The sequence below is a fragment of the Podarcis muralis genome, chromosome 8 (assembly GCF_964188315.1).
Source record: "Podarcis muralis chromosome 8, rPodMur119.hap1.1, whole genome shotgun sequence".
Lineage (NCBI taxonomy): Eukaryota > Metazoa > Chordata > Lepidosauria > Squamata > Lacertidae > Podarcis > Podarcis muralis.
In genome coordinates, this window is record NC_135662.1 from 6,625,136 (window position 1) to 6,648,689 (window position 23,554).

Below are 23,554 nucleotides of genomic sequence, written 5' to 3' on the forward strand. Positions count from 1 at the left end.
CCATGGTATGCTAATTTAGGTATGGTATGCCAATTTTTATTTTAGTTGTTTGCAGACAAATACATTATTTTTCACAAAAACGAAAGTATTGCTCTTGGGCTAACTTAAAAGAAAATAGGGTGGAACAGAAAAGACTTCAAACACAGGTAGTAGCATTTTACATTTCAAATGACCTTTTGTCTCAGAATTTTAAATATTCCATTGGTTCACTTGAAAGAGAGCACACGTTCTGGTTTCATGCTGCACTAGGAAGGGATTTACATAGTTCAGATGTAATGCTTTTTTCATCTTGAAGGAATTCACTTAGAAAATGCTGTGTGTTTGCAGTATGAGTTTGAAAGATAATTTTTTCAACCTTGCTTTTAAATCTGAGACTTGCAGCTCCAAGAGAACCTAAGCAAATGAGGCACTTACTTAATTTTGATTTCTGAAATTATTGTGGCCCATCCTGTGAGCTTGTTTTAGATACTTGAAGCTCTTTTACAGGTAATCAGCTCATAATTATTGCCATAACAGGCAAGGCATCCCAGGGGAGTACTAAAGCTTCTGTTTCTTACACTACTAGGTATTTTGCTTGCATCACACAAAGATTATGCCTACTTCTCATTGAGGTGCTCAAACTGTGTCTGGGCTGCACCACTTCAGACTACTAATATGACAGAATGTTCCTACATACCCACTTCAGATTGCTGTACCCTTTAGCCCCAGTCAGCATGGTTGGAAATGTTCAGCAGCATCTGGATAGTCATAAGTCAGCTCTCCTGGCCTGGCGCAAACTGTAGTTTGGCCTAGCAATATGTTTGAAAAGGAGACAGTGGCTTGTTTGCCCCCAAACAAACCCTGAGCTGTAAGCCGAGAACAAAACCAAGGTTTATTTGAAGAGAAGCAAACCACAGTCCTGGACATCCAGACATAATGCTAAGCCAAACCATCACATAACTCCCAGCAGCATACAGTAGCAGGAGTGGGGGGAGGAGCAAAGCACCTGCAATTTTAGCCCCATGCGTTATGATGCAATATTGCTAATTTTGCTTTAAGCCATAATTGAGTTTAACTGTGCTTTAAGGTGCCATGTAAACCAGGCCACCAAGTAGTGGGCCTATGTTTATAAGGCAGTAATGGGTGGCAGGATTGCCCTAAAGCTTTAAAAAAAATAGTGAAAGGGGGTATTTTTCTGAATTAAGCAAAATTAGCAACCAAATCCCCCATTTAGACCTGACTTTAGCACTCCTTTTGATTGGAAGTGGTAATGATCATAGAATTCAATATAGAAGATCACTAGCAATGCTACTGACTGCGACATGCCCTTTCTGTGCCCACAAAGAAGGAATGGTACTGAAAAAAATTGGGACATAGCATTACCAGAGCATGTAACCCAACATAGGCAAGTCATTGAAGGTAAAATGAAATGAGACAGTTTTGATGATACTTGGTTCCCCTTCATTAGTTATATCAATAAATCTCATAAGGTCACCTGCATGCCAAACAGCAGTGGAAGGCTACCTTCGGAAATGAGAATGATGACAGTAGAACTCTTCTACTGCTCCCGTGTTTTAGTCACCAGATAAATTGTTCTTTTCATTTTGTTTGTTTGCTTTGGTTATATATATATATACATTTTGTGGTATTAAGTGGAATTTTCTAAGGTACCTCCACAAACGTTCCAAAAAGGTTTTTAAAAAGAATGAGAAAAAGAATGGGGAAGTGGCTTCGGGAATTGATGTAACCTACTGTTGACACATGTTCTTCAGGTGATAGCTACCATATAGCAGTCTCACTCTCAGACACAGACTCACAGACTCTCAGACTGCTGATGGATATGAATTGTTCTTTCTGCTCTCGCTATTTTGAGCTAACTGCTGGTTAATAGCTATGCAATTGCCTACATGGTCACTTGAAATAAAGTAAATGAAACAGGCTATGATCCTGTGATCATATTAGTTACTTCACCCAGCATGTAATTTTAACCCCCAGTTGGGTTTATCTTAAAAATTATAGCTTGAAAGATTACTTCGTTTCCTTCATTAGTTGTTTGTAAACCTCGCCAGTGTGAGTGGTTTTTGTTTTTATTGTTTTTAAATTTACTTGTTCATTAATCCATGCTAGTTTTGCCCACCCTCCCCTTTTTTTAATTAAAAAAATGGTTGTCCATTTGCAATTCTTAAGTTACATCTGCTTTTCTTTCTTTTTTCATTGTTAACAAAACTGTCCTACTTGGCGAGGTTTCTGAAAAGAAGTCTGTATGTTATGTGGACATTTTTTGTGCCAAGTTCAGAAAGCCCAGAAAAAATGAATGAATTGCATTCCATGGCTGTTTCTATTCATACATCGATTGGGGGAGGGAGACTTGGAAGTGTGCCCATAGTGGGACTGTCAGGCTCACACTTAGCTATGCATAAATAGATCTTTAGGGTTCAATGCCTGAAATTTGTGCTGACCCACATAGCTCTAGTTATGGACAACTGTGTGTTGCTGCATTAGGAAAACTTGCACTTAAACAACACTATCTGGCAGCAAGCAGGTGAATAACTTCTTCTGTGTTTACCCTATTGTGCTCAAGGTTTTCAGGCTAGAAGAAATGCTGTGTGGAATTGATAGACCTATGAATATAAGCACTGCAGTTCAGGTTCTTAGTTCAGTGGCACACTAGTCTCGCTGGTTGTCTCCTGAGTGTAGAGCTAGACTGTGATGGGAATTAGATAAACAAAGATTTCACCACCGTCTTAATGTATCCAGTGAAAGGCAAACAGAAGGCATGGTTCTGTTCAGTATGAAAATCTGAAGCAGCTGTTACTGTTCAGTAGTGACCGTTCTTTCACCGTGGTGATTCATGTTGCCTCTCAAGAACTTTTAAAATGTATTATTTATTCACATTAACAGGACTTATATGCTTTATAACATTAAGTTTTCTGGGCTGTTTACCACACATGCATGCATGCGCGCGCGCACACACACACACACACACACACACACAATTCAAATACAGAATAAAAGCAAAAGCAACGTAGATATAACAAGAAAACAATACTGACTGCAACTCAAAGTTAAAACACAGGTATAAAAGCTGGGAGAAACATACTACACTTCTAGCTAATATTTCATTACCCATAAACAATTTTATTAAGGAATAACTCATAATAAACACAAATGCTTGTTATGCTATTCGATCTTATGTAGAAAATGTGAATTCTTAAAATTTATGCTCAGGAGACTATTTTCCTTACATTTATATCCCATTTTCTTCTGTCCTGAAACCCAAGGCAGCATGCAAGTGGTTCGTAGGTGATCACCCATCCAAGCACTGTCTGGACACAGGCCTGCTTCTGTTCAGCAAGGTGGTGTCCTCATGTGCCTTCTGACCATATCATGCTCATTCAAGAAAGCCGTATATGAATTTTAAGAAAAAACAAACAAATCATTGCATTCTTTCTCTTTTTTAGGGCATAATCCAGAAGATAGTAGATAGTCACAAAGTAAAAAATGTAGCCTGTTACGGTTTACGGCTCAGTCACCTGCAGTCAGAGGAAGTTCACTGGCTTCATCCAGACATGGGAGTGTCCAACGTGAGGGAGAAATTCGAACTATCCCACGCGCCGGAGGAATGGAAGTAAGGCAAAAACCTAGAAGCGTTCCTACTCTTAAATGCATGATACTTTGAAAACTATGTTGTGTACTGCTCCGTAGTTCCATAGAGGTGGAAGCAGTTAAATTAACAAGCAGATATGTTTTTGTTTAGGAAATGAGAAAGTAAACGATGCAGTGGAATCAGATATTTCGGTGGAAACCCAGTTGTGGGGGGCAGGGGGGAGGCCTGCTAGGTACAGGAAGCAAAATAAAAAATAATACAAACATGAAAAATGTAAACACAGGAAGAGTAGAACAGTGGCTGGCTGGCTTAAATGAAGCCTGTCCCAGATGGCTTATCTGCTGCCCTAGCAGTCTGAGGAGGGGAAGGATGGAATTGCTTCTTTGCTGTGCATTGATCCTGCTGACTAGGCAAGGAGGAGAGGCTATAAAAGACAGTTCAGGAGCTGGATGTTGGGGAAAACAGTTACCAAGTATGGAAAAAAAGAGTGGTGAGAGGCCCTAGAGACAGACATGTAGGGTCAACTTCAGGCATAGGCAAACTCGGCCTTCCAGATGTTTGGGGACTACAGTGGTACCTCAGGTTACAAACGCTTCAGGTTACATATGCTTCAGATTACAGACTCGGCTAACCCAGAAATAGTGCCTCGGGTTAAGAACTTTGCTTCAGGATGAGAACAGAAATCGTGCTCCGGCGGCGTGGCAGCAGCGGGAGGCCCCATTGGCTAAAGTGGTGCTTCAGGTTAAGAACAGTTTCAGGTTAAGAACGGACCTCCGGAACGAATTAAGTACTTAACCCAAGGTACCACTGTATAACTCCCATCATCCCTGATCACTGGTCCTGTTAGCTAGGGATGATGGGAGTTGTCCCAAAACATCTGGAGGGCCAAGTTTGCCTATGCCTGGTCTAATTGGTATAAGGAAGAGAGTTAAGTGCACTCCCTTAGAAGCACCATGGCTCAGCTTAGAAAAGGCAGGGGGAAGAGAATAGTGGGTATGAAACAGGAAAGACAACTGCCAATATTACCTCTCCCAGTGCTTGAGAGATAGTGGTGGAAGCACAGTTTGGAGATAGTCTGCTGCAAGTTCCTTAGCGTTAGTTGTGGTGAGCTGTGCCCTGCTGGTCCTTGAAGCATATAAGTAGTTTAAATATATTTAAAAGATTATTTCTTTGTGGGGAGGGGCGGATGCTGAAAATTTCCTGCTAGCACAGTGTTGCTACACTGGTTCAGAGTAGTACACTCTATGGCTGCAGAACCCTGGTTTTGCTTGTCCCTGTAAATGCTGGCTATTGAGAACGAAAGATCTTTTGACTATCTCTGACACTGTGGCTCCAAGTAGACCAACAGGGCAAGTTGCGAAACATTTATGAATGTTCTGGAACTGCATTCACACATTCAGTGTGGAACGTTTGGCAATTAAGACTTCTGTAACCTCGTTTCCTGCTTTCTCTGGGACTTCTTAGCAGGTTGACAGGCATGGGACATTTGTGGAAACTATCATTCCTGTTAGAAGCACTGCTGAGTTACTGTGGGTCCTTGAGCAAGATGGCTCTCTTAATTATTGTGGCGGAGTTGCAGGGAACTCTTTTGTGTGTTCTCCCTACTTGTGTCAGGCAGAGCCTAATCTGCTCCAGCTTCTCTAGGTCCTCATTAAATTACAGCAAATATGGCAGTACTGGTTTTTTCTAGGCTCTGTAACGGACCTGGTTTGGTGTCTGGCCCTTCTGATGATAGTCACATCATTGCTAGTTTGCAAGAGTAGTGACTCTTTTCATCTAATGAGTGACTCGCCCATTAGGACTGCTTGCTACAAGCAAGGAGCTGCCATGCACTAGAAAAATGCCTTCTGATTTTTACAGTGTGATTTGGCTCTCTCTGGCTTTGCATTCAGTTTGACAGCCTATAAACATTTTTTTCTTGTGATGCTGAGTGCATTGCAACAAATAAAGTGCAACAGAGGTATGAACTATCTTGGGACAGACTTGCTTGTCTTAACCCTTCACATTAAATTAAAAGGTTTTTTAAATTTTGAGTGAATAAAATGTAGCATTTATTTTCCCACATTAACATTTCTATTTCAGTGTTCTGTAGTGAACGTGTGATTCTTTTTTCACCAAGTAAATTATCATAAAATCATACAAAATTATACCTTTGACATTTTTTAAAAGTATACTTATATTCAGTGTGACTGTAATTTATGCTGGAAAAATTAGTTCTGAAACGTAAAAGTGCCAGTTTCATTTATAGCATTCACTGGTACTCTCATGTCTTAATGCATTGCAGAACAAAGATAATAACCTTTAAAAGCAAAGTTAGATAATTGTTCTGATGTTTAGGTGATCAGGTCATATAAAATCCCTCATGAAAGCATCATGAGTTGGTATAAATTATTCATCATCTTTCCAGAGTGTAATTTCATGCTTTATCAAAGATGTGCAGCCTGCCTTGCTCTCTTAATCTGTGGAGGTTTGTTGGGAATAATGAAACCACTGCTGTCATATTTTTTTAATACATGAAACACAGCATTTAGTATCGGATGACAGTGCTTGTAAAAATATTTAGATTAGTGGGGTAGAAGAAGAATTCTGGAAGGGGGCTTGAATCTAATAGCTTTCTACTGTGTAATAATATACAAATGAGGATTCTCCTTAAATAGCTTTAACTTTAAAAAAAAAATGTAAAAAGGAGGCTTCTGTCAGCGCGAATGAGAAGATGTGACAACTTAATTCTGGTATTCATATTTGTGACACCTTTTCCAGAGCTTTTCTATAGTAAAAGAGCCAGAGATGGAAGAATCAAGCAGTAGTTAACAGAGAACTAGATCTGCACCGGACCAATGAAATGTGCAAGTCACTCTTGCAGCTGCTTTCTGTTCATGTTCTTCATTCATGGCTGCTCCTGTATTTAGCACTTAGACAACTTGCTGCCGAGAGCATCTGTGTTCTTCTCTACTGCTGTTGCTGACAACATGTAAACCCCACAATTTGGGCTTCTGATTCTTGGGACTCGCTCAGTGTCCTCATTTTGAGAAGTGCAGTAATGGAATATGAATAAATATGGTTGTTTTTTTAAAAAGAAAGAGTAGGATAAAAATCAAATTAGTAATAATGGTGATGATTAATAATAGTAATGTTTTGGTCTAAGAGACTGATTTCTGAATTCTGTCCCAGGGACTTCTGGGGCTTCTCTAAAGTTTATCAGGAATTTTTCAATGAGAAAGATCAGTAATACCAGAAAACGTGTCTGTCATTGTTATTAGTGAGTAGCTGCAAGGGAGTTTTGGATGACTTCTGTGCTGCATTCACCATCTACAAGAGACATTGGCCAAAAAACCTGGTGAACACCCTGCATGGATTGGAGAGTTCTAGGATACAGTGACCTTGGCAATGTGCAGGGCATCCTTGGCAGACAAGTCAATATAGAAAGGGTTCCCTGAAGATACAGAGTTTGCAAACTATTGGCCTAGAACAGGGGTCAGGAAACTTTTTCAGCAGGGGGCCGATCCAGTGTCCCTTTACCTTGTGGGGGGCCAGACTATTTTGGAAAAAAAAATAAAATGAACGAATTCCTATGCCCCACAAATAACCCAGAGGTGCATTTTAAATAAAACCACACATTCTACTCATGTAGAAACACGCTGATTCCCAGACTGTCCGTGGGCAGGATTTAGAAGGCAATTGGGCCGGATCCGGCCCCCGGGCCTTAGTTTGCCTACCCATGGTCTAGAAGCTCAGTCTGGCATCCTGTCAAAACGAATACGTTTTTTGCTTTCCTGGAAGTTGCCTGAAAAACCCATTCAGCTCATCTTGACAAAACTGCTGACAGCCAATTGACATGAACAACATTAAGCAAAGTACAGTGGTACCTCAGGTTAAGTACTTAATTCGTTCCGGAGGTCCGTACTTAATCTGAAACTGTTCTTAACCTGAAGCACCACTTTAGCTAATGGGGCCTCCTGCTGCTGCCGCGCTGCCACTGCATGATTTCTGTTCTCATCCTGAAGCAAAGTTCTTAACCTGAAGCACTATTTCTCGGTTAGCGGAGTCTGTAACCTGAAGCGTATGTAACCTGAGGTACCACTGTATGGTTCTGTAGAATGAGGATGATGAGGACCAAAAGTAGCTCATTGCCAGGAGTCTGTCTTAGGTTGCTCTTATACATCCTGCTGCAAGAATTCTCAGAGCACTGATCCCCTTGAGTGTGGCACCTCTTTTTAACTTCAGTGGACCATTGCAGACATGGATCATGTCTCAGTTGCACTTCTCACAGCCTGAAACTGCACTACCAGCATGGCATTTAAACTGAAATGAAAACATAATGCAAATCGCTGTCTCCATGCTTAGGTGCTGAACAGCAGCATATGATAACATTTTTCTTCCAAAAAATAGTTGAAACTATTATTTTTAGTGGAATGGTTCCTTTTTTTAAAAAAATGTTGCCAATAAGCACAAAGGATGCTAGTGAAATTGGTGTTATTGCTCCCTGACTGTTCATTGTGATAATATTTTCTTATTTAGCAAAACTTTATTATGGTGAAGATTTGTTTGCATGGTGTATTAGGCAAGTCTCATCAACCTTTTCATTTTGAAAGGTATAAAGGCTGATGTTTGAAATCTAATAATAATTTTCATCTCCAGTTTTTAAATCACTGGAACTTACTTTGCATTATCTAGGGGCAGAGAAGTTAGAATTTTAAACTCTAAAGCAGTTGCAGTGGTAAAATAGTGTTTACTTCTAAAACTGCAGAACAGTTTTAGTTTTAAAACTGCAGAAGAATCTGCTGTAAAATGCTTTCTAGAAATAGCTGGTGAAAAAGAAGCTGCAAACAACTTGCAAGAGATCTCGATTTAGGCAGCCTGTGTAGAAGCCCAGGATTTAAAAGCTCTTGCTTAAGCTGATGATTATCTTCAGGTATAATTGATTGTTTTAATATGGTGCAAACGATGCTTTCATAGGCTGTGACTTGGAAGTTAGATTCATGTTGACACAGCGTGGAGAGTGGGATGATAATCACAGTAACAAACACATTCAGAATTGAAAGGTGGTGATTTCTTTGTGAGATCAGATAGGAAGAGGTTTACTGTGACATTTTTTTTCCGCTTGTGAGGAGGACAAAGTGACTTGTTAGCACTTCTGTTTCCTTATAATTCGTGCCATTAAAATATAGATACAGGAAGAAGCTGACAGTATTTTTTGCAGAGAATGAAACAGGATGGATGCACAATAATTTTATAGCAATTAACTCATATTTGGATCAACTTCAATGCTATTGTAGGGAAGATAGTTCTAAAGGAAGGTAGCACTTGTAAAGCATATTAGATGTGGGCAAATGTCTAAAAGGGAGACTCTTGAGAGTCCCATGGACTGCAAGAAGATCAAACCTATCCATTCTGAAGGAAATCAGCCCTGAGTGCTCACTGGAAGGACAGATCCTGTAGCTGAGGCTCCAGTACTTTGGCCACCTCATGAGAAGAGAAGACTCCCTGGAAAAGACCCTGATGTTGGGAAAGATGGAGGGCACAAGGAGAAGGGGACGACAGAGGGCGAGATGGTTGGATAGTGTTCTCGAAGCTACCAGCATAAGTTTGACCAAACTGCGGGAGGTAGTGGAAGACAGGAGTGCCTGGCGTGCTCTGGTCCATGGGGTCACGAAGAGTCGGACATGACTAAACAACAACAACAACAATGTCTAAAAGAGCTGCATATTTTGGACAGAGATATTGCCAGTATTTCACAGCAGCTGCTGGCGTTCCTGGAGAGAAGAGTTCCATTTTATATTGAGAAGCTTGTTTGGATCTTGTCCATAGCCTTCTGCACAGATCATGAACCAGTTATGTTATGATGGTGAATTACTGAAGGCCAGTAATACAGTTTGTGTGTCAGTGTTAATAAGAAATTAGAATTTTATGAATGGCGATTGCTGTGAAGTTCAGTGGTTTCAACAGCACCTTGCATAAGCATATCATTTCATGCAATTTTAAAATTCCCACCCGTCTCTCTTTAAAAATCAAGCATTGTTTCCCTGTTGCTTTTTGATGTGCATATGGATTCTCACATATTTGGCTCTCATTGCAAGTCTTGTTCTACCTCCAGGATATGTAGAATATATGCCTGCTGGTAGGGAGTGTTTTGTTTTGATTTCATGTAAGCTGCTCTGAGAGCCTTTTTGGATGAAGAGTGGGGTACAAATGCTCTAAATAAATAAAATTTAAATAAATATTATACAGAACGGTTAGAGATTTTTTAAAAAATTATGTGATGATGACTCATAACACAAAGCATAAAATTTTTCTGCATTTTCTATCCTTGTAGATATGAACTTCGAATCCGATACTTACCGAAAGGATTTCTGAACCAGTTTACTGAAGATAAGCCAACGTTAAATTTTTTCTATCAGCAGGTAAACACATACACCTTTGTTTAAACTTGCTTTTGGAGTTGTGAAAGTCTGCTTTGTTTATATAAGTAGCATGTCGATGCAGGCACAGAAAAATGGTAGTGGTATATGTTATTTGAAAGCACACATCAGAATTGGAGGGAAAGGGTGAGTCTCTTATGTCAAGAAAACCAGTTTAAGGCACCAGTTTTCATAGTATGAGTGGAGTTTGAAAATTTTGCACATAGCAGTGATTAGGTTTCCCCTCTGCACACTGACCAGTTTATGCATATGCTGCATTGGGATAGATTCAGAAATACTTTTGTCTAAGACACACTTGCAGTGTGGTATAAGTACCCTGGGATATTTCACTCTGGTTAAATTCTGCCTTTCCATAAATAATGCCCAAGGCTGTGGCAAGAAGACATGTTTTGGAAGAGTTTTTCAGATCCTGGGTTTGACGAAGTGCCTGGACGGAGTTTTGCTGTGGAAGAAAGGTGGCATATCATGAAAATCCACGATTAATATGTGTGCAGATATTTCAGAACCTAACTCCCTAATAAATTCCAGCTGTTATACACAAATTCCAGCTGTTCTCTATCTATCTATACATAAATTCTTCTAGAGATTCACACAAATCTGTGTAATAAATGTGGGACTTCCTCCCCCAAATAAATAAATAATAATAATTTATTATTTATGCCCCACCCATCCATAATTTCTATAGTTATGGAAATTTTCCATAATTTCCCCAGATTAAAAACATAGGGATATCTCATAAAGCTTTAATGAAAAAGGGTTGCCTTCTTTCTTGCTATAAACTTCTTTTCAAAATCCAATTAACTTAAACCAGCTAACCATCTTCAGACCCTCATCTACTTGGAACTCTTCTAATAATTTTCTCTGTGACCAGGAAAACTGTGTGTGTTCTTCAGTTCCATGCAAGCACAGCTATAGTTCAATGGAAATACAGCAAAAAGCACAGGGCTTGGTTGCTGTGGGCAGAATTCATTCATCATCCTGAAAAATCTTTGCTTTTAGTAACTACAGCTGTGAAGATAAGCTTGAAAAGTGAGTGGGCAAAGTCTAGTGGAATCTCGGAACGTAGAAAGGGGCTGACTAAGAATTTCTTAGTTCTTTAGCTAGCGAAGACAGCAGAGTTTTATTGTGCAATGTAGTCTCCCTTTTCTTCACAATGACTGACAGATTTACTATAAAATCTTAAGTGGGAATCAATTATGCAAAATAAGTAGAGGTGTGCAAATTTGCTTAAATTGCATATGCAATAGAAGAGCTGCCGAATGCATTGTCGGTACAGGATTTGTTGTACTCCTTTGACAGAGATTTCTTTAGAATTATCTAAATTCATGTTAGTAACCTAATTAGAAAGTTACAGCCAGGGATTTATATGCAGCAGAGTAGTGGTAGAACATATGTTCCGGCTCTGGCAGTGGCGGCCTGGACTCTTGTTTGGGTTTTGGCTCAATAACTTTTTTTGTCCAGATTTTTACCCCTTGAAATATAGCAACCCTATAGTAATGCTACATACTGGTGTACAGTAGTACCTCGGGTTAAGTACTTAATTCGTTCCGGAGGTCCGTACTTAACCTGAAACTGTTCTTAACCTGAAGCACCACTTTAGCTAATGGGGCCTCCTGCTGCTGCCGCGCCGCCAAAGCCCAATTTCTGTTCTCATCCTGAAGCAAAGTTCTTAACCTGAAGCACTATTTCTGGGTTAGCGGAGTCTGTAACCTGAAGCGTATGTAACCTGAAGCATATGTAACCCGAGGTACCACTGTAAAGAATTTAAGTTCATCGAACAGAAGTTATCTTTTTTCCCCGTGATAAGGGTGGCGAATAATAACAGCAATTGTGAGGTGGTGGAAGGCTTAATCCATTGATTTGTTTCCAGTGCACAGTGTTGCATAATTCGTACTGGAGTATTATGATGATAAGATGGGTGTAAAATTGCTTTGGGGAGCTCTAGTTTGGATGCATATAGAGCTTGTGCTTGCCAAGGCGGTGATGTGATAGTGTCACAGATCTGTGGTCCGTTCACTGTTCAGTAGAATTGCTCCCGGGCTACTCTCAAGCATTATTGAGTGTGCTAGTATTTGCCATGCTCACTGTGCTCTTGCCAGTCGGTTTGTTTTCCTTCTGCCAGCAAATCACTGAATTTTTTCTTTAAGCACTGCCTGATTAGTGCCTTGCCTCATGAATTACTTGAATCGTTTTTTGAATACAGAAATGCCAGCACAAGTTGATTTTCAGGGGGACTGGAGGAAGCTTTTAGGCCTTGCTTTTCATGGTCAGAGATCCTGACATAGCCCTTTAAGTTGTTGTTTTTGTTAATAATATTATCCATTTCATTTCTATATTGTTTTATCTATTAAAGAAAAAATATCAAACAATACTGAAGAAAAGTCAAATAAAGTATGCTTTCAAGGCAACATAATTAGCAGGAATCTAAACATTATCTTAAAGATTTCACAATAAAACATTACAAAGGCGGTCAACCGCAGAATGCACATATAACACAGCAAAGTTAACAAATATTTTATCTTTTATCTAACATTCCAAAAGAAAACATTGCTAAAGAAAGTCAACTATAAAATGCACATTTAAAACAGCATTATTAGCAAGAAAATAAAATATTTGAATAAAATGTTATCATAAGCATAGAACGTATCTGCTGATGTTGCTGCCAATCTTGCCAGTGGTGGTTCATGGAGGATGGCAGCTGTGGAAGCTCTGGCTCAATATCCTGGGTCTGAGCTAAGACACAGTCAAGATGGTCTCTGGCCTCCTCTTCAGCCTCAGCTTTTGTAGCTGGAGTCAATCAGAGGCCCACCCTCCCAGGCCAGGTGGAATCTTCCAGGACTTGAAGCCACGATGTTTATAGGCCCTCAACTCTTTCATGATGTTAGGAGTGATCATAGGAAGAGCGCTGTGGTCATTAGATTGACAGTGCCTGTTAGGTAATCTATTTAGACATTAGCTTCTTAAATTGCTTAGGGGATTTTGTTTGGGGGGTGTTGCTGTTGTTGGTATTATTATTTGTATCTTTATTATGATTTATGTGGAAATTGTTCAATTTGACTGTGTACTTTTTGATGTTTTATTTCTTGTCTAAGATTACTTTTGTTATGTTTGGAACTATGCAATTCCCCCTCCCCCATGTTGTAAGCCACCTTGAGCTTGATTTTAACTATGGAAAGGCAGCATACAAATTATATTATGTATGTATGCATGTATGTAAATCAATTTTTAACGACTAGATCATAGTAGGCTACCAAGGGTTTGCTGTACTGCTCTGGAGCCCATTACTGCATGTTAAATCTCTGCCAGACATTCCTGTAGATTTACAGTATTTCTTTATCTCATACAGTTTATATACCACATGATTATAAAAAGGTAAAAACCTCCAAGCTGTAGATGTGATGGTGGTGATGTAAACTCTCCTATAGTCTGACATAGCTCAAGTCTTCCTCAGTTTGTGTTCTGCTTTTGTATTTTCTGTTGCTTCCAAGCTCTCTAATATAACAGGAAGCAGCTGAGGGTCTAGTCAATGGAAGATACACGTAGGAGTGGTCATCTCTCTCTCGGGACATTTTTCTATTCCAGAGACCAACTAGTACAATGACAGACAGTTAGCTAGGTCAAAAGGAAACTCTTTTAAGAGCAGTCAGGAAAAATGATGCAGACCCATCCGTCTCTGCTGGTAGATAATCCTTACTGTTCTCTGAGCCATGCAAATCTATGAAGTCTTGTAAACCTATATCTTACCAGGTGGTGATCTTTCCATATGGCAAGATACATTTACAAAACATTCCAGCTTCCTCCTCCCGGTAAAATTAAAATTAGTAAGATAGTACGCCTGATTACTTAAAGTGATCATTTGTACTAAAAGACTTGCATTGCTTCCAATATTATAAAGGTTCCCAAGTGTATAGTTTGATTTTGCCAACAAAATCGGAAGTGGAAGCATATACAAAGACAGCTGGGGGATCTGTCCACCATGACAGAAGGGGTAATTTTAAAGTCATTCTGCCTTGCACAATGCCCTGTTGGCAAGCAGTTCCCTTCCCCCAGTCACTAATGTCCTTATTATTACCATAGAAATAAGGGAGCCTGTGTAATTAGTGCAGGATGTCAAAGATCAACTTGCATTAATGTAGCAACTGTGACCTTTTTGATAAGGCAGAGCAGCAGCTGAGGGCAGATGGCAGCTGAGCGTTACCCTAATGCAAAGCTTTGCTTTTAAAAGCTGTAAAGAAAGAAAAAAACACCAGTGTGTATTTTCTTTGGAGCATGGAAATCTTCGTTTAATGATTTGTCCGTTGTAAAGCTGGCCAAAAGGGAAGGGAGGACTAATATAAATGAAGCAGAGTAGTAACCACTTTTTACCGTTCAACATTGTAGAAGCCATGGTGATTCCACAGGATAAGAAACTTACAATAAATGGGATGTAGAGGGTTTCATCCTCCGACAGCCTACTTTACTTCTTTAACAGATGCGGAGAAGGGACAGAGTGCTCTATCAGTCTTTAGCCACTTTGCTTTCCTGCATGCAATGCCTTATCTACTATGGCTACCAGGCAAGTTCTGAAACACAAGGCTGCTTTAAGTAATGGCTTATTTAGAGGTCACATTCTGTGCATGGGTTCAACAGCGGCTTGAAATCCATGCTCAGTCGTCTTCATTGCTGACAGTGCTTGTAAGGAAACCTTGAAAATATACTAGATGGAATAATGCCTTGTTGTGGGCTGGTAGATGAGGGTAGAGGAAACTCTGTTCCTTCTCTACTAACACTCTGGATTTTCATTGGGCACAGAAAATGACATTCACTTGGACCAGCTTTACATGTCTTTGTTTCTACAGTAACATTCTGGGGACTGTTTTAAATGCTACCCTTACCATGGAGATTAGCATCCCCATGGTGAGTTGAACTACCAACCTGCACACGCACACCTGCTCTCTCCATCTGTCTCATGATGTTATGAACAACTTTGTACATGTGCATTCTGAAAGGAGACGTCTGAAGAAAACATAATATTTAACTCTGCACTGTTAGCACCACTATGCCCAGGTGGAGGAGATGAAAAACAACCTCAGATTAATGTCTTGCAACCTTATCCCGAGACTCATCTTGGTGCCTTTGGATTGCTTGCTGTTTAATTAATGCATGATTGGTTTCCTACTGTGAAAGCTGGACATTAGGAACCTGTTCAGATCCTTTCCTATCCTTAAGCCACACCAATAAACCCGCTACTGCGCCTTGCACTCAGCGCTCCTCAGTTTCACCCTCTCCTGTTTATGTGCACCTCCTAATTAAGGCATGTTTGGTTGAATGTAACCTCATCCATGCCTTGCCCTGACTTATGCTTTCGGGGGGGGCGGGGTTGTATCTTTTTGCTGCACAAAGATGAAAACCTTGATTATTCCATGTATTGTCTAATAGCAATCTTCGCATCTGAATTAAATCCCCAGGCTATGGTGAATGTTTCTTCCTGAGATTTTGTTGCTGTAAGGGCTGGGTGTGTGTGTGTGTGGGGGGGGAGATCTGGCTAAATGAGGCACATGCCTTCTAAAACGTAGCAGCTGCTGCATAAGGCAATACAGTCAGTAATAAATTTATTCTTAACTCATGCACCAGAGTAAGCCTACACTGTTTGGAATGTCCAAACGTATGAGCTCTTCATTCCTCTCATCTTGACTGCATATCGCGCCAGTCTGATGTGCCAGGGAACTTGACTGCTGGCGGGTTTTACAATTGTTCCTTAATAAATGTTTTGAAGTCTGGGAAGTGACTAGTCAGCAAGTTATTCAAGAAGTGCGCACAACCAGTGTTCTGTCTCAACAAAAATAAGGATCCTACTGAGAGAGCAGACTTGCTGTATTTTTGCTTTTTGTTTTCCAGTAAGCTTTTAGCCTGTGAAAGGGTTGCTGCTATTGGGGCTCCTGGCTTAAGCTCAACTCTGTGTTTACTCATAATAAGTCCCACTGAGTTAAATGGGGCTTTCCCTGTGTGTGTGCTGCATTTCAACCTCGAATCGCTTTCTCTGGTTCATCACCCCTTCTCCTGGTGCGAAAAACATGTATGAGCTTAAAGAGAAATTCTCAAATGGTTGATCTCAACCTGCTTTTAATTCTAATTAATTCCCGTTGGAGTAAAATTCCAAACTGGTGTGCGATTCTTCTCACTGAGTCTGGGACTACATCTTTGGCAACAAACATGGGTTTCCTAATCTCATCTTTTCCTCCTGCTGTGCAAAAGTGGAGGAGGGATGGATTTGCAAGGGAGAGAGTGAGTGGTGAGGTGTGTGAGAGTGTAGGGAAAGAGCTGTCTGCTCCACGGTCTGAGATTCACCCTCCCTAAGAATTCTTTTCTGCCAGCCAGTATTATACTTGAACAAGTTCCGGAAAAGAATTCAAAGAGGACCTGGAGAAGAAAGCATGCAGGTGCAGGACGGATTAAGCACCTTTGGCCCACTTGACTCTTCTCCCTTCCAAATGCCCTCAGCTATTTTAAATGTCAACAATAAACAGGGATTTGGAAATTCTGTTTGAGCTTTTGAACTGGCAGTTCTTGTCGTTTACTGCTCTGAGGCAGTGTCTGCAAACTTGCAGTCTCACCAGTTCCTGTAGCTGCCTTCTGCCATAATGTCTGCATGGTGAAATAAAGGTTTTGGGGAGCAGTCACCAACTCTCTCAGAATCTAGCTCCTAGATTCACAGATTATGATGTGCGATTTTTGAAACTGAGAACCAACCAAGAGTCCTTAGGAACTGTTTTCCAATATGAAGGTTCAGATTCCAAAGCTGTAAAGTGGGCCATAGTTAATGTATTTGCTCATGCACCCCCAATGACAAAAGAAGAAGAAAACAAGTGCATGATCTCAAATAGTCTTCCTCAACCTGGTGCACGCCAGTTGTTTTGGACTATAATTCCCATCATGCTGTCCATGCTGGCTATGGCTGATGAGAATTGTAGTCCAGCAACTTCTGAAGGTCACCAAGTTGAGGAAGGCTTCCCTGGCGTCTTCTGTGCACAGCAACCTTTGCTGTATATGAACATAGTTAACTAATAAATCAGTGGTTTCCAGATGTCTGACACCCAAGCTATTTCTATGTATTTATTTGTGCAGTCTTCCATCTTAAAAGTATGAACTGTTCACCTTCTTAGGACCCTCACCCTGTGTTTCTTCATGAATCAGTGTTCAGGTCATGCTTCCTCCAAGTGCAGGCAATTAGCTGCATTTTTGCACTAGGAGTGATGCTGTCACCACCTGATACAATCATGCTGCACAATTGCTAGCTCAAATCAGACAGAGACTGATTTGAAGAAATTAAGGCCAAAGCAGTAAATCATGCAGAGATGCAGCAGGTAGCTCCCTCTGTGAGTGTATCATTCCAGGTTCTCAGAATCTTTTAAATAATTTAATTACTTCTCATGCCTATCTAGCAGTTCTCTCGCCACATCCTATTGTGCCCTAGCACAGAGTTTGGGAATTGCTGCTTTAGCATCTCTGGCAGATTGAAGTTTCGGCTTACCCATATTTCCTGGACTTCATGAATGTTCTATATTTAACCTTAGTCAATGGAAGAAAGTTTAGCACACAGCAATATTCTTTGGGGCACGAAGTGCTCTTATCTTCTGAGCAGCAAACTGCTGCTGTAGTTGCAGCAGGGTGATTAGTGAACATCACAGTTACGAACAGTATTCCTGAATAAGGAATTGCACTGGCTGCCAGCTAACTCCCAGGCTAGGTACAGAGCGCTGGTATTTGTGTACAAAGCCCTATACAGCTTGGGACCAGATACAGCTTATCCCAGTTGATATCTTTCCTGGATCTGAACTGACTACTTGCCCAAGACATTTGGAAGCTTGGGTAGAACAGAGAAAACCAGTGGGATGTGGTTATCTCCAGATGCTAACACTTGAGGAACAGCAAGGAAGGATGTACTTGAGGTGTTGTCACTCTGTAATCAAAGAGGGCATTGACTCTAGTAAGCTAGAAATCAAAAAAGGGACTGACTCCATTACAGGGGTTGCGCTCTCCCCCCGCCATTGAAAAGCTCAAGGAGATCTTGAGATGAAGAATGAAGTCAATGAAGCACCCACAGGAGGAAATGTTTTGGTAATAAGGTTCAATTAGCTTCAAAGTCAAAAATTGTGGTCACGGCAGTACAGTGAAGGAGCAGCAAGGCAACCATTATAACAAACCTAGCTTGGTAGCCATCGGCGAGAAAGGATTCCATGTTCATGAGAGAGCAGGATGGCAAAAGAAAGATGGAGCACTCTGTTTCTCTCTCCTGCACCCAGTACAGAAATGTGCAGAGGACTGTTGCAGGAAGGATGAAGCTCCACTCTCTCCAGTTTTGGCAGGCTAATAATTTTGTTGTTGTTGCAGGCTAGTAACTTTTGTGGACTTGCTTTCAAAGCTGCACTATAGTTAAAAACAGCATGAAGATCAAACTTCTTTAGATGAAACAAAAAAATAAATAAATCACTGCCTCACCTTCTAAAGGAAGTGCTTCTGGAAAAATTGAAATACTCACACTGAACTTTTCACTTGGAAAGAATATAATAATAATAAATTTATTTATTTATTTAAACCCCGTGAAGCAAATAAAATCACTACTGCTGTAAAAGCACAAACATTAGCTGAGCTGGTTATCTTATCAGTTATGATTGTTTGGTTTATTTGATTCTTCTGTTCGTTTGTTAAAAATAATAAAAGATACTAAATCTATTTTATTCCATTGATATGGGTTATGGATTTCTGTTTGTTTATTTGGTAGGTTTGAACCCTACTTTTTGAAGAAGAAAAAAACTTCACAAAGTAGGTTACAGTTTCAAAAATTACGGCATTACCAATATGCAAAATATAAAAATGGATGCCCTAAATTAATCTGTCAAGTATATCTAGCAAAACAACATTAAAGTCCAATAGGTGTCCATAGGGCCCTTAATATATGTTACCTGCTAAAGGCAACTGAAAATTGCTAATTTCTTGTTTGTGATACCTTCTCTAGAAAGTCTTAATTTCTGGGTACTGTACTGCTGCTGTGCATTGTTGCCCCAGTTCTTGATTCTGAAGAAACAAGAGTTTATTCCCCGAAGAGATGGAAATCTTTAGGACCAAACATAGAGCACAGTATAATAGGAAATGGTTGCAATATGCTTGGCTGAAACCAGCATGTGCTCATTCACCCACCAGTGTTTGCTTTCTGTTTAAGAAATTATTGTGTGTATGGTTACTTGTTACTTTAATCTTTTTAAAAGTTTCTTTCTTGGGGAGATTCAGGGATTTGGAGGGTGAGAAGAGAACCTGTGATGCTGCAGTAGACTGCAGTTAGAGAAATGTATAAGACATAGCAGTATGCTAGGGCAGTTGGCTTTATATTCAGATAAGAGGTAGCAATCTTACTGTTCCTTTCCATGTGTGTTAAGGGGAAAATTGTTTCCTGGATGTGTAGTATCCAAGGAAGAATTCAGAGTTGTGATCTAGGTGTATTTGCTTGGTTGGTTTGATGCACTTCATCAACAAGGCTAGAGCACTTTAGAGCTTTTGAGGTGATTGCACATTTCATCTTCTCCTTGACTGAGCATCTTGTATTCAAAACGCTTTTTCGATAGGGTACAGTTGTAAAGTGTTTACTTTTATTTTTACTTCCTTGCATTCTTTTAAGACTGGAAATAGTGTTTCTGGGGCTTGTGTGTGACCTTTTTCATGCACTGCTAACTCAAAGCCAGCCCAAGAACATTTCCTAAAACAATGCTTTTCTGCGCTTCTTAAAATTCCTAGTGGTTCAAGATCAAATACAACATTAGACATCATATGAAAGTGGGGAGGAAAGCAAGAGCAGTCAAGAGAGAGACTGAAGCACTATTGAGTGATGAACCCAAAAGAGAACATGAGCATACATGTGAAATATGGGGGCAGAGACATAAAGCAGTCACGGTTGTGTTCTCATGGTCATTGGGAGCAGCAGATAAGTTTGCATGGACTATTAGACCAGGAAGTCTGGCATGGAAAGGAATAGATTGCCTGGGGAGGAAGAGGTATTTGTGGCTGGGTGGTCAACCTGTAGCAAGGTTGCCTTAAGTGGCACAGGACATGTAGACTGTGACACTTCTGTAACAGGAGCAGGAGAGCACATGGTTTTGGACCTTCCCTTTTGCCTGCCTCTCCTCTTGTCTGTTCCCTGAGACAAACCACTCTGAAGTGGTCAAGGGATGCTGAGGTTTTCATTCTGATATGAATTAGTGTGGCACGTTCCCTCTGTGGCTCATGTGCCAAAAAGGCTAGCACCTTGGTTTTGGAAGTGAATGGTAATTATTTTAAGAGACACAAGCAATGGAAGTACAAGTCATGTATGAAGCAGAGGCAGATTTAGGGGAACATGACCAGTTTGCCTGCACTAGGTGCTGGGCCAAAAGGGCACTGCAGGGAGCGCTGTAGAATGAAGGGGAAGAGGGGGGGGGCCTGAATTTTTGGGTTACCCAAGGGCACTGCTGAAATTTGAGAGCCCAAAGTCCGCCACTGTAGGAAGAGGTCCATAGATAGTGCTTTTTTATTGACATCTGAGTATGTTTCTGTCTCTTGCACTTTATGGAGAGGTCTTCTGTGATAATTTAAAAACCTAAGTGAAGCACAAAGTGCATTTTCCCATAATGTCAAAACATTTAGTATAAAAAAGCTACAGTACAGTGGTACCTCTGGTTGCGAACGGGATCCGTTCCGGAGCCCCGTTCACAACCTGAAAGGAATGCACCCCGCGTCTGTGCATGTGCGGGTCGTTATTCGCCGCTTCTGCGCATAGCATGCACATCACGTCATTTTGCATTTCTGCGCATGCGCGAGTGACGAAATCCAGAAGTACCCCTTTCCAGTACTTCCGGGTCGCCGCGGTACGCAACCTGAAGAAACCTATCATGAAGCAAACGTAAGAAGGTATGACTGTACAGAAAAAGGGAGCTGGGGGTTGGTTAGAATGTTTCAGACTAGGGCCTGAGAGACCAGAGTTCAAATCCCCACTATGCCAGGGGTGACCTTGGGCCAGTCATTGCCTCTCAGCCTAACCTACCTTATAGGGTTGTTGTGAGGAAGAATTAGGAGGGGAGAACCATGTATGCCACCTTGAACTCCTTGGAGGAAAGGGAGATATGAAAGGTATAAATAAAATGTATTCTGCTGGACTGTGGTTTTGCCCATGGCACTCTTATTTGGTTTTTTACTTTGCTTCTTCTTTCTGATTATGAGGGAATATACAGCACAAGGTGTCTAAATGTTTGGCTGAAGGTTTCGTGTACTATGATTCTGACTATGAAAACTATCCTTGCATACCAACCAGTGAATGTTATTAAAAAGAAATAAGAAAGAAAATGTTGTACGTGAACACACATTGATTGTCCATATTATTTTGGGAAGTTTAAAATTGAGTTTTCCATTAAAGCGAGTGATTTAATAGTGAAGAACGGTGGTGCAATGGGCAACTCTTGAATTTTGTGAAAAGAACCATATAATTCAAGGGGAAATACTACATTAATTAAAATCAGCATGTTGATCTGATTAATGTAAAAGGCTCTTTTTGTAAAGCAGCTTTGCAAGGGTTTTAAATTAATATACTAGCTTCCTGGGGAAGTATATCATTATAAAATTAATGTAATTGAACAGCAGTTCTAATTAGTAGATATTAAGCTCACAATCATTTTTGGGAATCAAGTAAATATCCACCAATAAGTGCAGAAAAAATACCAAGCTTTCAGTGTAATTCTGTTAAGCTCTGATTTGTTATCTATAAACTTTAAGTGTTTTTAAGATGAAAAGCCCTATTAGCCCTAAGTATTCATAAAAATTAAGTTTTCATGTAGGTTATCTCTGCTTACCCAGCTATTCACAACGTTGGCTGTTATTAATCATTCTTCTTTCTAACAGAGCTGTTTAAATGTCCAGTGATAGTCATGTGCTAATGTTAATTATTGCCATTGAAGTATACATCTCAGTCAAGGAGGTCTGAATTTCATTTGGGGATAAATTATATTTTTAATTACCAACCTTTATTTATTTACTGGGCGGGGGGGATTGGATGACTATTATTGTATCTGTTCTTGACCCTCTTGGGTGGAGAGTCAGCTCCAGGACTCTCCTTGGCAAATCCTGGTCATGGTTTGTTTCACAAACTGAGGTAATTATGAGTTCTCCCACATAGTGACGGTGAAACAAAACCATGGGTTGTGTCCTCAAAATTGGTTTGGTTTTCCAGCTGCTCTTGCCTCATGTCTTTGTAGACTGGCAAGCGTCTGAGGTTACACAGTGTCCAAGCAAGCCATGATTGAAGAAGGGTGTTGGGTTCACAAATAACACCAGGCCGTTCTTGCAACAAAGGAAAGACAACACTGAACCATGGTTTCAGAACACAGTTTGTCATTACACAATTAAAAGTTTTATGAGTGTTGTGAGCAAACCAGTGTTATGAGCAAACCAGGCCATTGCTTAGATGAGCATCTATCTTCTCCTTCAAGTGTGTTTTTTTTTGGGGGGGGGGGAGTTCAACTTTTACAGCCTCCCTAATGCCTGTAGTAAAGCTATGGGGAGCATGTATGCAATAAATTCATTATCTATCAACTATTTGCACAGCACATTTCATTGAGAATTCTAGGGCAGTTTGCAACCATTTCCATAAAAACAATGCAATAAATCTAGAAAAAATACGAATCCACAATAAGAAATACCACATCACTTCAGGCAACTTCACATTTTGGAGGTATGTGATTGAAAGGCAAGCAGGAGTGATACACACTCCCTCTTTTTGCTTTTTCTTGGTTAATGTTTGAAATCAAGAGTCTCATGTCTTGCCAGTTGTGCGTGTGTACATTTTCAGATTCAGGAATATTGCTCAGCTACTCTCTCTACAAGGGAAATGCACAGTATCCCTCTTTGGATGTTGCACAAGAAACTAGAATTCTTTTCCTCACCCTACTCCTCAACCCCCCCCCCCACCTTTTAATGAACAAATCTGCTCTTCATTACTCATGGAAAAGATTGCTTGGAGCTTGAGAATAATTTACCTCCAAAGCAGACTGATGAAATTTGCTTGGAGAAGTATTGAAACTTGCAGTGAACATGATATTTGAATGAAAGTATATTTGATGTCATTTATACTGTTCTTATATGTGACACATTCCTCTTTGTTTTACTTTAGGTGAAAAATGACTATATGGTAGAAATAGCAGACCAGGTGGACCAGGAAATTGCCTTGAAGCTAGGTTGCCTTGAAATCCGGTAAGGCAATATTTTTTACATATTTATTCAAACTTTTATAAGCTGAGCAATTTCCCTTATTCTTGATACCCTGATGGATATGAAAATTGGGATTTTTTAAAAAAGGTTTCCTTAAAAGTCTTTTTGGAACTTACAGTGTTTGGTGTAATACAATTGTAATGCTTTTAAATTTACAGATTTCCCCTTCCCCACACTCCCGGTTAGTGGCATTTTTATGTCACTTCTGCTCAGTTCACACAAACTTAACTCAAATGGTTAGAAATTAGCCACAGTATTGAAAGTAAGGCAATACAGTGGTGCC

General features: G+C 40.2%; 1 protein-coding gene across 13 annotated transcripts in view; it reads left to right on the top strand.

Moving 5' to 3' along the window:
- PTK2 (protein tyrosine kinase 2) overlaps positions 1–23,554 on the top strand; it is a 189,832-nt gene that overhangs the window by 84,894 nt on the left and 81,384 nt on the right. For all 13 annotated transcript variants that reach the window (XM_077932700.1, XM_077932702.1, XM_077932701.1 and 10 more), the window contains 3 exons: positions 3,441–3,607; positions 9,900–9,987; positions 23,174–23,253. In XM_077932700.1, coding sequence (XP_077788826.1) covers positions 3,441–3,607; positions 9,900–9,987; positions 23,174–23,253 — 335 coding nt within the window. The remainder of the gene's footprint in view (positions 1–3,440; positions 3,608–9,899; positions 9,988–23,173; positions 23,254–23,554) is intronic.